Raw genomic sequence first — 14714 nt, 5'->3', positions numbered from 1 at the left:
AAACCCTTTCAAAAAATTGCAGAGAAAGGAACACTTCCAAACTCATTCTATGAGGCCACCATCACCCTGATATCAAAACCAGACAAAGAGAACACAAAAAAAGAAAACTACAGGCCAATATCATTGGTGAACATAGATGCAAAAATCCTCAACAAAATTTTAGCAAACAGAATTAAGTAACACATCAAAAAGCTCACACAATATGATCAAACTGGGTTTATTCCAGGGATGTAAGGATTCTTTAATATACACAAATCGTTCAATGTGATAACACCATATTAACAAATTGAAAGATAGGAATGATATGATCATCTCAATAGATGCAGAAAAAGCCTTTGGCAAAATTCAGCACCCATTTATGATTAAAATTCTTCAAAAAAATGGGGATAGAAGCAACCTACCTCAACATTGTAAAGGCCATATATGATAAGCCTACAGCAAACATTATTCTCAGTGGTGAAAAACTGAAAGCATTCCCCCTAAGATCAGGAACAAGACAAGGGTGTTCACTTTCACCATTATTATTCAACATAGTTCTGTACATCCTAGCTACAGCAATCAGAGAAGAAATAAAAGGAATCCAGATCAGAAAAGAAGAAGCAATGCTCTCACTGTTTGTAGACGACATGATACTGCACATAGAAAACCCTAAAGATAGTATGAGAAAATTACTAGAGCTAATCAGTGAATTACAAAATGTTGCAGTATACAAAATCAATACACAGAAATCACTTGCATTTTTATATACTAACAATGAAAAATCAGAAAAATAAATTAAGGAATCAATACCATTCACCATTGCAACAAAAGGAATTAAATATCTAGGAATAAACCTACCTAAGGATACAAAATAACTGTACACAGAAAATTATAAGACCCTAATGAAAGAAATCAAAGACAACATAAACAGATGGAGAGATATTCCATGTTTCTGGGTAGGAAGAATCAATGTTGTGAAAATGACTATACTACCAAACACAATTTACAGATTTAATGTGATCCCTATCAAATCACCAATGGCATTTTTCACAGAATTAGAAAAAAAAAAATTCACAATTTATATGGAAACACAAAAGACTCCAAATAGCCAAAGCAGTCTTGAGAAAGAAGAAAGGAGCTGGAGGAATCAACCCTCCTGACTTCAGATTATACTACAAGCTACAGTCATCAAGACAGTATGGTACTGGCAAAAAAACAGAAATATAGACCAATGGAACAAGATAGCCCAGAAATAAACCCATGCACCTATGGGTACCTTATTTTTGACAAACGAGGCAAGAAGATACAATGGGGCAAAGACAGCCTCTTCAATAAATGGTGCTGGGAAAACTGGACAGCTACATATAGAAGTGGGGAAGGAAATGGCAACCCACTCCAGTATCCTTGCCTGGAGAATCCTGTGGACAGAGGAGCCTGGTGGGCTGACGTCTATGGGATCGCACAGAGTCAGACAGGACTGAAGCGACTTAGCAGCAGCAGCAGCACATGTAATAGAATAACATTAGAACACTTCCTAACAGCATACACAAAGATAAATTCAAAATGGATTAAAGACCTAAGTGTAAGACCAGAAACTATAAAACTCTTAGAGGAAAACATAGGCAGAATGTTCAATGACACAAATCAAAGCAAGATCCTCTATGACCCACGTCCTAGAGTAATGGAAATAAAAACAAAAGTAAACAAGTGGGACCTGATTAAACTTAAAAGTTTTTGCACAACAAAGGAAACTATAAGCAAGGTGAAAAGACAACCCTCAGAATGGGGGAAAATAATAGCAAAGGAAACAACTGACAGAGGATTAGTTTCCAAAATAAACAATCAGCTCATACAACTCAATGCCAGAAAAACAAACAACCCAATCAAAAAGTGGGGAAAAGACCTAAACAGACATTTCTCCAAAGAAGACATACAGATGGCTGACAAACACATGAAAAGATGCTCAACATTGCTCATTATTAGAGAAATGCAAATCAAACTACAATGAGATGTTGCCTCACACTGGTCAGAATGGCCGTCACCCAAAATTCTATAAACAACAAATGCTGGAGAGGGTGTGGAGAAAAGGGAATGCTCTTGCACTGTTGGTGGGAATGTAAATTGATATAGCCAGTACAGAAGATGGTAAGGAGATTCTTTATAAAACTAGGAATAAAACCACCATATGATCCAGCAATCCCACTCCTAGGCATGTACCCTGAGGAAACCAAAATTGAAAGAGATAAAAGTGTCCCACTGTTCACTGCACACTGTTTACAATACCTAGAACAAGGAATGGAAAAGGAAACGGCAACCCACTCCAGTATTTCTTCCTGGAGAGTCCCAGGGACAGAGGAGCTTGGTGGGCTGCTGTCCATAGGGTTCCACAGAGTCAGACATGACTGAAGCGGCTTAGCATGCATGCATACATTGGAGAAGGAAATAGAAGCCCATTCCAGTATTCTTGCCTGGAAAATCCCAGGGACAGAGGAGCTTGGTGGGCTGCCATCTATGGGGTCGCACAGAGTCAGACACAATTGAAGCAACTTAGCAGCAGCAGCAGAACATGGAAGCAACCTAGATGTCCATAAACAGATGAATGTATAAAGAAGTTGTGGGGCATATACACAATGGAATATTACTCAGCCTTAAAAAGGAACACATCTGGGTCAGTTCTGAAAGTGGAAGAACCTAGAACCTATTATGCAGTGAAGTGAGTCAGAAAGAGAAAGATAAATACCATATTCTAAAACATATATATGAAACCTAGAAAAATGTTACTGAAGAATTTATTTATAGGGCAACAGTGGAGAAACAGACAGAGAATAGACATATGGACATTGGGAGAGGAGAGGAGAGGGTGAGATGTATGGAAAGAGTAACATGGAAACTTACATTACCGTATGTAAAATAGATAACCAACGGGAATTTGCTGTATGGTTCATGAAACTCAAACAAGGACTCTGTATCAACCTAGAAGGGTGGAATGGGAAAGGATATGGGAGGGAGTTTCAAAAGGGAGGGGATATATGTATAACCATGGCTGATTCATGTTGAGGTTTGAAAAAAAACAGCAAGATTCTATAAAGCAATTATCTTTCAATAAAAACTAAATAAATTTTTAAAAAACAGCATCAATTCTTCAGCACTCAGCTTTCTTTATAGTCCAACTCTCACATCCATACATGACTACTGGAAAAACCATAGCTTTGACTTGCCGGACATTTGTCAGCAAAGTAATATCTCTGCTTTTTATTATGCTGTCATGGTTGGACATAGCTTTTCTTCCAAGGAGCAAGTGTCTTTTAATTTCATGGCTGCAGTCACTATCTGCAGTGATTTTGGAGCCCCAAAAAATTAAGTCTCTCACTGTTTCCCCATCTATTTGCCATGAAGTGATGGGACCAGATGCCATGATGTTAGTTTTCTGAATGTTGAGTTTCAAGCCAGTGTTTTCACTCCTCTTTCACTTTCATCAAGAGGCTCTTTAGTTCTTCACTTTCTCCCATAAGGATGGTGTCATCTGCATATCTGAGATTATTGATATTTCTCCCAGCAATCTTGAGTCCAGCTTGTGCTTCATCCAGTCCAGGATTTTTCATGATGTACTCTGCATATAAGTTAAATAAGCAGGGTGACAATATACAGCCTTGATGTACTCTTTCTGAATCTGGAAGAAGTCTTTTGTTCCATGTCCAGTTCTAACTGTTGCTTCTTGACCTGCATACAGATTTCTCAAGAGGCAGGTCAGGTGGTCTGGTATTCCCATCTCTTCCAGAATTTTCCACAGTTTGTTGTGATCCACACAGTCAAAGGCCTTGGCATAGTCAATAAAGCAGAAGTAGATGTTTTTCTGGAATGCTCTTGCTTTTTCAATGATCCAGTGGATGTTGACAATTTGATCTCTTGTTCCTCTGCCTTTTCTAAATCCAGCTTGGACACGGGGAAATTCATAGTTCACATACTGTTGAAGCCTGGCTTGGAGAATTTTGAGCATTACTTTGCTAGCATGTGAGGTGAGTGTAACTGTGCTGTAGTTTGAACATTCTTGGGCATTGCTTTTCTTTGGGATTGGAATGAAAACTGGCCATTGCCTGTCCTGTGGGCACTGCTGAGTTTTCCAAATTTGCTGGCATATTGAATGCAGCACTTTCACAACATCACCTTTTAGGATTTGAAATAGCTCAACTGGAATTCCATCCTTTCCACTAGTTCTGTTTGTAGTGATGCTTCCTCAGGCCCACTTGACTTCACATTCCAGGATGTCTGGCTCTAGGTGAGTGATCATACCATCATGGTAATCTGGGTCATAATGATCTTTTTTGTAAAGTTCTTCTGTGTATTCTTGCCACCTCTTCTTAATATCTTCTACTTCTGCTAGGTCCACAGCATTTCTGTCCTTTATTGTGCCCATCTGTGCATGAAATATTCCCTTGGTATTGCTTATTTTCTTCAAGAGATCTCTAGTCTTTCCCATTCTATTGTTTTCCTTTATTCTTTGCACTGATCACTGAGGAAGGCTTTCTTGTCTCTCCTTGCTATTCTTTGGAACTCTGCAAATAGGTATATCTTTCCTTTTTTCCTTTGCCTTTTGCTTCTTTTCTCAGTTATTTGTAAGGCCTCCTCAGACAACCATTTTGCCTTTTTCTTGGGCATTTTATTTTTCTTGGGGATGGTCTTGATCACTGCCTCCTGTACAATGCCATGAACCTACGTCCATAGTTCTTTAGCCACTCTGTCTATCAAATCTAATCCCTTGAAACTATTAGTCACTTTCACTGTATAATCATAAGGGATTTGATTTAGGTCATACCTGAATGGTCTAGTGGTTTTTCCTACTTTCTTCAATTTAAGTCTGAATTTGGAAATAAGGAGTTCATGATCCAAGCCACACTCAGCTCCCAGTCTTGTTTTTTCTGACTATATAGAGCTTCTCCATCTTTGGCTGCAAGGAATATAATCAATCTGATTTCACTATTGACCATCTAGTGATGCCCATGTATATAGTCTTCTCTTTTATTGCTGGAAGAGGGTGTTTGCTATGACCAGTGCGTTCTCTTGGCAAAACTCTGTTAGCCTTTGTCCTGCTTCTTTTTGTACTCCAAGGCCAAATTTGCCTGTTACTCCAGGTATTTCTTGACTTCCTACTTTTGCATTCCAATCCCCTATAATGAAAAGGACATCTTTTGGGGGTGTTAGTTCCAGAAGGTATTGTAGGTCATCATAGAACCTTTCAGCTTCTTCACCATTACTAGTCGGGGCATAGACTTGGATTACTGTGATACTAAATATTTTGCCTTGGAAATGAACAGAGATCATTCTGTCGTTTTTGAGATTGCATCCAAGTACTGCATTTCGGACTCTTTTGTTGACTATGAGGGCTACTCCATTTCTCCTAAGGGATTCTTGCCCACAGTTGTAGATATAATGGTCATCTTAATTAAATTGGCTCATTCCAGTCCAGTTTAGTTCACTAATTCCTAAAATGTCTATGTTCACTCTTGCCACCTCCTGTTTGACCACTTCCAATTTACCTTGATTCATGGATCTAACATTCCAGGTTCCTGTGCAATATTGTTCTTAGAGCATCAGACGTTACTTCCATCACCATCACATCCACAACTGGGTTTGGTTTTGCTTTGGCTCTGTCTCTTCATTCTTTCTCAAATTATTTCTCTGCTGATCTCTAGTAGCATATTGGGCACCTACTGACCTGGGGAGTTCATCTTTCAGTGTCCTATCCTTTTGCCTTCTCATACTGTTCGTGGGGTTCTCAAGGCAAGAATACTGAAGTGGTTTGCCATTCCCTTCTCCAGTGGACCACGTTTTGTCAGAACTCTCCACTGTGACCCGTCCATCCTGGGTAGCCCTATGTGACATGGCTCATAGTTTCATTGAGTTAGACAAGGCTGTGGTCCATGTGATCAGTTTGATTAGCTTTCTCTGTGGTTTTCATTCTGTCTGCCCTCTGATGATAAGAGGCTTATAGAAGCTTCCTGATGGGAGAGACTGACTGTGGGGGAAACTGAGTCTCCTTCTGATGGGCGGGGCCCTGCTCAATAAATCTTTAATCCAATTTTCTGTTGATGGGTGGGGTTGTGTTCCTTCCCTATTGTTTGATCTGAGGCCAAACCACCGTGGCTAATAAAGATAATGGCACCTACTTCTCTCATCCCCAGTTTCTTCATACTTAAAGTGGTATCAGTATATATGTCTCAAGGGTGTGATCATGATTAGAAATGAAGCATGAAATGTGTTTGGCATTTGATAAACAGTCAAAAATGGTAGCCCATGTCACTGTTTAAAAAAAAAAAGAATTTCAATTTTACTTTGGAAGAACTAATGAAAAAGGTCATTTTTACAGTGAGGTCAGAATAGCAAAGTTCAAAGAAGTGGTGGTAGCATCCTAGAGTGGGGTCCAGGAAAGGGCTGGTCCCGTTTGCTCATCACCCTCCCCACGTCTCACCCCTCTCTCTCCCTGTCTGACGGGCTATGATGGATCCTTAACAGCAATCTCTATCATTATGGTGACCACATATAAAAAATCACTTCCTTAACTACAGTGGACTATTTCTGACATCCATTTCCTTTTTGTTCTCAAGCCTATCAAATTCTTTCAGGGCCTTCATGTCTTTGTCCTGGGTTATTCACTTTCTTAAATAATTTCTCTGACTCTGGTTTCCTTTTCAATCTAGCCATTTTATTGAGTTGGCCAAAAAGTTCACTCAAGTTTTCCACTACATTTTATAGGAAAAAATCAAGCAAATTTATTGGCCAACCTGATAAATATTACTGATAGTTGATTTTCCTAAATTTCAGTTGGATTTCTGTCACTCTGCTCAAAAACACTTAATAGCTCCCTAGTACCTATGAACTAAAATGCAGACTTCCCAGTCATTCAAAAACATTCATGATAAAGGCCTGATTTACTTTTCCTGACTTACTTCTTTGTCCAGCAGTCAAACAACTTATTACTCCCTAGATATAGCCACACTATCTTTTCTTACCTTTTCCTCCAGGAGAAATGGTTGTCTTCCCATCTCTGCTTATCTAAGTTTCAACTCAAATGTTCTATGCCTTCAAAGTCTTTTCTTGTCTTTTTCTATAAACCATCTCTCTATCCTCTGAATTACATTCTACTTCTTTATCCCTCCCCAAATCAACCTGAGCAATGGAATATAATTCTGTATCTTTTTGTTTGTTTTTGCAACTCTCAGTGCCTGGAATAATGTTTTACATATTATTGATGTTCAGTTGTTAAGTCCTGTGTGACTCTGCGACCCCATGGACTGCAGCACCCCAGGTACCTCTGTCCTCCACTATTACCCAGAGTTTGCTCAAATTCATGCCCATTGAGTCAGTGATACTATCTAACCATCTCTTTCTCTGCAGCCCCCTTCTCCTGTTGCCCTCAATCTTTCCCAGCATCAGGGTCTCTTCCAATGAGTTGGCTCTTGGCATCAGGTGGCTAAAGCACTGGAGCTTCAGCATCAGTCTTTCCAATGAATATTCGGGGTTGATTTCCTTCAGGATCGACTGGTTTGATCTCTCTGCAGTCCATGGGATTCTCAAGAGTCTTCTCCAGAATCATCAATTCTTTGGCGCTTAGACTTCTTTATGGTTCAACTCTCACATCCATACATGACTACTGGAAAAAAACCCAGCTTTGACTAGATGGACCTTTGTTGGCAAAGTTATGTCTCTGCTTTTTAATATGCTCCCTGGGTTTTTCATAGCTTTTTTTCCCAAGGAGCAAGTGTATTATATGAAATTATTTTTAACTAAGTAAATAAGCAAATTAAAAGTCTTTTGGATACAAATTTTTATGAACAGAAAACAAAACAGATGAGGAAACAGGGATACATTTTCCTGATTAATCATATAAACAATCCCCAGCCAGCCATAGTGAACATTTTGCTTTTGTCCCCTACTGGCTGTTCAGCATTTACTATGTTCAGAGAAAGCGTCACATAGGAACAAAAAGGCTACCAGGCATTATAAAACTTAAAGGGAACTCACTTTCCCAGTCCCTCTAACAACTAAAACATGGCACCTAACCTAGATCTGGCCAAACAGCTGAAACCATGTGGGACTCTGAATGAGTTGCTGGTGGCACAAAGAAGCAGAGAGAAGGGACAATCCATTCTAGTGGCTCTGACTGCAGCAGCGGTGCATAGTGTCCACGGGTAGCAGTGGCATCTGGGCCAGTACGACAAACCATAGCATCCAATGCTCTGCTTCGGCAGCCATGATGCCCTCATGGAACTGGTGCTCATGATGTTGGCTGAGTTTCTCGGAGTCCAGCTCCACTTTGTTCCGCCTCTTTTCTGTGGTGGGTTCTCCAGCATTCCCAGAAGCTCTGTCAGTTTCACAGATGCCAGTCAGTAAGTCCATTTCCTGCTAAGTCAACCAGAGTCAGGTCCTGCTGCTGGGACCCCTCACCCAGGAATAATGCACCAGGCTTCCAGCATTGTTGGAGGACCCTGCTACACCAAGAAATACTGTCTCAGCTATGTTTGCCTCCTCATTATTACTCATCATTAAAAGTTAATGGCCCTACATGCTATCTTCATTAATTTTTAGGTAAACATGTTTTAAAGTCAGATTGCATGTTAATCTCTATAAATGTTATCATTTATTTCTCCTAAACAAATCAGTCTAAATTAGAACTTGCCATCAGAATATACCAGTCATGCATTGAAATTCCAAAACATACCAAAATAGAAAAATGCCTCCTATACTAAATGCTCTCAAGATTGGGTCACTTCTATTTTTGTAGCAACAGTTATATTTTACACCTATGATATGCCTATAAACTAAGAATTTCTCTGTGTGTCCATAATTAATCACTTCTCATGAAAACCATCATTTTTTTATAAGTAATCCATATAAAGAACATGCTTTTTGTGATTAACAGCATGGACTCGATGGCATGAGGTCAAATCCCAGGCTGCTGTGAGATCTTGAACAAATTACTATTAAATCTCTTATGCCTCAGTTTGTTTATCTTTAAAATGGGAATAACAAAAGCATTGACTGAAGACTGAGATATGATATACATAAAATGGTTAAAGTAGCACCTGACTCTTAGTAGATCCATTGGCTTGTCTGCTTTTATTATATTCTGAGAATCTCCTATAGAGGAAAACTATTAAAATGTGGGACAGTCATTTGTGGCATTAATCAAATTAAATTCTCATTCCTTCTAGCACATGGAACCCCCTACCTCCCTTGTGGTTGGATGGGGCCATGTTTCTATCCAGACAATGAACAAGTCAAGTGAATCAGAATTTAAATGGGAGGATGAGACTCTCTAGTACATCTTTTCCCTCTGGCAAGGCAACTAGGACTGTTGAATATGGTGGAGCCTGGAGGACTAGAGTAATTAAAATGAGCAGAGCCTCTCTGCAGCCCTGAGACAGATATGTCACATAAGCAAAAGGTAAGCCTTTGTTGGTTCAAGCCACTGGTGTTTTAGGGATTGCTTGTTCCAAAGCATAAACTTGACTATCCTGAGTAATGCAGAAAGTAAGGCAATTATCTGGATATTTCAATTAAATATTACTCTCTATTCAAGCGAATGACATCCTCAGGAATATCTAGAATGGGATAATATATAGTGGGATAAAGAATAAGTTGAAGGATGCTCTCTAAGTCCATGATGTCCCCAAATATCTGCCTTGTCTTGAGGGAGGAAAGGAACAGGCTGAGCTGACTTCATCTTGAAAAAGAAGGAAACTCCATCTTGAGCTTTCAGTGAGCTTTGGACTATGTGCCTAGTAGCCATGGGGATAACATACCTGCAGCCGAACTGGCCTCCCAGACTGATAAACACCAGATTCCATACCAAGATTTCCCGTCGCCTAAAAGAATGAAATAGTCCCCTATGTAGTCAATCACCTTTGTCATCTTTATGGCACCCACTGGTGTAGGCTACAATGTAAAACCAGCTGACTCTTCTGATTATGAATCATGGCTGTAACCTGATTGTACCTCCCTTTAACACTTTCCAGGCTAGGTTTAAGGACTTCGGTGATGTGGGCTTGAGCAGTACACTTAAGGTATATAAGATTTTCACAAAGGTTGGTCAGGGTCCTTGGCTAAGAGGAGACTCTGCCTTGGGCCTGTCGGTGTAATAAACTGCACTCTACTATCTGCATTGTCCTTCTGAGTGAGTTTGTTTCCCAGAACACGTGGCTATAACAGTCTCAGTCTTCCTTTTGGGGTCCGATGCTCCATTCTGAAGATTTTTGGAAATCACACTCAAGTTGTCCCTTTAAATAAGGCACAATACCCTAGGATAAGTAATACACAAATCATCAAATCTGTATGCATCCGAGTGAATGTGTTTATCTGATCTATTTCCAGGAAGAATCAGGGCAGCATAAGAGTTATGTTGGAAGATAAACTTGCTTCCTGATTTATAATTCAGAGAAGAATTATATGTATGGGTAAAATCATGGAGGCTGTTTAACTATGGAAATAATTATCTGAGATCCACGTTCACTTTTTATTAAGACAGACCATCCCAGCTACAGGAACTACTGAAGTACAGTCTCAGTAACCTTTCCAAGGGCACTTAATAAGCCATTGCAAAGTTCCTGTCTGATTCCCTTAGAATTTCACTGCTATATGCTGTTTTTTAGTCAGTTCAAAAGCAAGGGGCCAAGAATGGTTGAAGAGAAAGAAGCAACAAAGAAGACGTAGAAAGGAGAAGAAATGAAGACTGGAAAGGTGGATAGTAAATCCCTTCCAATCACATTTCTAAGAACAGGTTACACCACAGAGCCCTGTATCCTTCCTTTTGTTTAAGTGGGCTTAGATTTATTTCTGTTTCCACCTGGAGGGTCCTAACTAACCTATGTGCTTGGACCCTAGGTCCACTACTTATCAGCTTTTTGAATTTCAGCAATAGCTAACATCTTTGTGCCTTAGATTTCTTCTTTGGAAAGTTGTAAAAGGAGTTTCTGTTAGAATTAAGTAAAACAAAGAATGCAAAGTGTTTAACCCAGGGTCTGGCATACAGCGACATAAAATAAGTGTTAGCTGCTGCCATTATTTTCATCACCTCATTTTCAGTTCTAATGGGGTCTTTTTGCCAGAGGCCTGGCAAAAGCACTGGTTACATTATTTCTGAAACTCTGTGTAAATTAGTCATGGAAGATCTTATACATCACAGTAAGCAGGTGTCTATGCTTTTTATAATTCTGTTGGAATGCCAAGTTAACATATCAGTTGCTCACCTAAACTGTTGTTAGATTTTTAAATCTCCCACCTAATTAACCTCATAATCTTCTCTGAAAACTGAAGGTCAGACTTAAGCTGGGCCAAATGCAGAAAATTACCTTAACACATTTTTGATGAGTCCAGAAAACCTGTATTGCTTTTCCATTCTGCATAAACTGTACCAACACATGCTTCAGAAAGCTACTTCCAATCTTGTTTCCTGAACACCCCTCAGATATCCTAGTACCTATAGCCCTATAACTCCAAACCATAAGATGCAATGAAACACATGTGTTTTAAAGTTCTTCTTTTTTTTTTTTTATTTTAAAACCCACTTCTAGTTGCAGCCACTTTGCTAATGTCTAATCTTCCTTAAAAACAAGTTGACCTACATGGTCTCTCTCCTTCAGACTCTTAGCCCTGGATTATGATAAGATCTGGCTGTAGCAGAAGGAGAGACCTAGAAATAGTGACCTCATCAATTTTCCGTTATGGGAAATCACCCTGCTTACACCTATTTCTGCATTATGCATGCGTGTGTGCTCAGTCGTGGCTGACTCTTTGTGACCCCATGGATTCCTCTGTCCGTGGAATGTTCAAAGCAAGAATACTGGAGCGGGTTACCATTTCCTACTCAGAGGATCTTCTTACTTCAGGGATCAAACCCATGTCTCATTTGTCTCCTGCATTGGCAGATGGATTCTTTATCACTGCACTAGCTGGGAAGCCCCATTTGTGCATTATACTTGTTAGCAACTCAGGGACAGGGGCTCTACTGTATTAATCTTTATATCTCAGAATTTAGCACAGTGCCTGATACACCAGTTGGAACTCAAGAAGTGTCTGCTAATCCAAATTAAACTTTAGAGTGCAAAATATGGTCTGATCAGATGTTCTCATCATGGAAGTTGCTAATCGATGTGACTTTGGAAGCAAAATTAGCTTCATCCAAGAGGGTACTATTTAGCATAATAAACTAAACTTGACAGGCATTCCAGTGCAAGCACCAGTGTAGAATGATTTACTCAGGAAAAAAATAAATGACAGCTGCCACAAGATACATACACCACCTGTGCAACTTGGCTACTCCAGTGTCTGACTTGACTTTGGCTTCCAATCAGATGAGTATAGAAGAGTAGGGTTGGCAAGAATCTGAGAGATTAGCTACCCAACATCCCATTTTAAGGACAGCATCGCTGAGCCCCAGGAGTAATAAGTAACTGGCCTCAAGCATGAAGCTACTTAGACTCATCTTTCCAGTCTTCCCACAATACCAAATAGTTTACAAAACATACACTTACTAGTTGGTCACTAAAGACATTATTTGCATGCAGCATAAACAGTGGTTCAACTCTGGTCGAATATTAGAATCCTGTAGCTTTTAAAGAGGATGCATGCCTGAATCTCACCCTTAGGAATTCTAATAGTGTAGCTGGATTCCCTGTCAGTTTCAGCAATAATCATTTCTACTATTTCAAAAATAATTGCCTTTAAAAGAACATCCTGAATTTTTGTTGTTAGGAGGGGTTCTTGTTAGAGAAACATATCCTGAGAAACTAAGAAACAGACTCCAGGGTCAGTAGACCTGGATCGTGACTGTCATGAACTGGCTTCATATTAAAACTGTGACCAAAAGAAAGAGCAGAAGATGATAACATCTTTCTTGGGCAAAGGGGGGATATGACATCTAAGCACTGATGAATTCAAAGTTTTTATTGAGCATCTACTATGTACTGGCACTATGTGAGGTACTAAGGAAACAACTGTGAAAATAGACAAGGTCATGGCCTTCATGGAGCTTATTATCTGCAGAACTCTCTGATAGAAAGGTATCTATAGAACTTGTCAAATGAGCAATTCTATTATAGGTCAAGTTATTTACAAAGACAGGGATCCTGAAACATCATGATGTGAACAGAAATGCATGTATTTCCCCACTGATAACTGTAATGTCTGGGAATGAATAATGAGACAGCATTTCAGGCAGGACTACCTTTGCTGTGTATGCCAGGAAACTTAATCTCATAGGTCAGGTTCTCAGAGTTTAAAGTATGAAGTCCTGAAGCTTTTTAAAAATGCAAATTTATAGAAAGCACCTCCAGAGAATCTGATTCAGTAGGCTGGAATGGAACCCTTGGAGCTGCCTTTTTAACAAACATGTCAGGAAATCTCAAACAGGTGGTGAGGAACTCTGCTGCCAATGAAGTAGGATGATCTCAAGGGCAGCTACGTATTTTAGAAAGATCATGGGCTTACACTTAGGCCTCTGGGATCAAGTCAGAATTAGCTTCCTCTCTACCATTTCGTACCACTTCCTCTATAACTCTTTTCAAGCCTAGCATTCCCTTCAAACACCCAGAACTCATGCCAACAGAAGCAGGAACAACAAAGAAATTAGATGAATCCTCCAGTGATTAAGAAGTGGTTTTGTCTACACTGTGCAGTCAAGTCAAGGGGAACTGGGGCATAATTAGAGAGTCCCATGGGAAAAAGTCCAAACCTATTTTACTGAGTTGCAAAGTATCTCCAATGAAAAGAGTCAATCCAACAACTTTAGATAAACACTGACTTAAATTAAAAGATTGCAGTTGCATATGTTAGTTTCCATACCTTATACTATCAAGGAAGAAACAAAGCAAATACCTGGAGAGTCAATAAAACCATTAAAAATTCTGGTCACTTCTATAAAACCTGTGTTCTTTTCCCCCCAAGCTATCTTGATTACTAGCCAGACCGATGAACTGTGTTTCTAGCCATTAAAAAATCATCAGTCTACTGTGGCATACTGTATGTGAGATTGACTGGGTTATAATTTTTTTTTTTTAATGTGAGTTACCAAGTCATTATTTCAATATTGTTTAAAAATTAATTAGAACTTCTCAGAAATGTTTCATAACATCAAGGTTTAATTAACTTATTTATTTAAAAGATCCATCATGTGACCCTTTTGGCAGAAAGGCTGTGGATTTTTCAGCATTTAATAGTCTAGTGGGAAAGAAAGGAAGCAGATTTTTACTTTTATTGAAGAGCCGAAATACAGTCGTTGTCTTTTTATCACTTTAATAGTTCTTTGTGTTGCAGGTAAAACATTATTAATTCATGTCAATGAGAAACACACAAGATTTTTGACGCTGTAGCAAAAACTAAAAGATAAAAACAACCATCTGAAGGAAAGAAGAGGAATAGGTCAGACCTTTAGATGAAAACATATAATTCAAGTCAATAGTCAAAAGTAGAGCTTGTTTATTTCTTATCAAAAAGGAATGTCTCTGTCTCAAATTCATTCCTCGTTTTGGAAAATTATTTCACAACATAGAATTTTTACAGCATTCCTGTCTTCATTTTATTCAGCCTATGTGTAGACACTTGCCATTTAGGGTGTGTGATATCAAGCCAGTTCTTGTCAGTAAGAAAAACGGAATTCTCTCTTGACCCCTCTCCCACTCGTTTTAGTGAGCAATTTTTATGAAGCATTAAATCAAGCTTAAATTTTCTTGTCAGTTTGGATC

The 14714-nt window shown here is 39.1% G+C and overlaps 1 protein-coding gene across 12 annotated transcripts in view; it reads right to left on the bottom strand.

The window, feature by feature from the left end:
• The window catches only part of SLC44A5 (solute carrier family 44 member 5), a 436507-nt gene that overhangs the window by 250450 nt on the left and 171343 nt on the right, over window positions 1-14714 (bottom strand). For 6 of the 12 annotated variants that reach the window (XM_020902923.2, XM_070467907.1, XM_020902934.2 and 3 more), the window contains one exon: window positions 9780-9842. The exons of the other annotated variants lie outside the window; for them this stretch is intronic. In XM_020902923.2, the coding sequence (XP_020758582.2) occupies window positions 9780-9842 (63 nt within the window). The remainder of the gene's footprint in view (window positions 1-9779; window positions 9843-14714) is intronic. 12 annotated transcript variants of the gene reach the window in all.

The sequence above is a fragment of the Odocoileus virginianus genome, chromosome 5 (genome assembly GCF_023699985.2).
Source record: "Odocoileus virginianus isolate 20LAN1187 ecotype Illinois chromosome 5, Ovbor_1.2, whole genome shotgun sequence".
Lineage (NCBI taxonomy): Eukaryota > Metazoa > Chordata > Mammalia > Artiodactyla > Cervidae > Odocoileus > Odocoileus virginianus.
The sequence above is the reverse complement of the archived record's forward strand: the minus strand, read 5'-3'. Positions and strand labels throughout refer to the sequence as shown.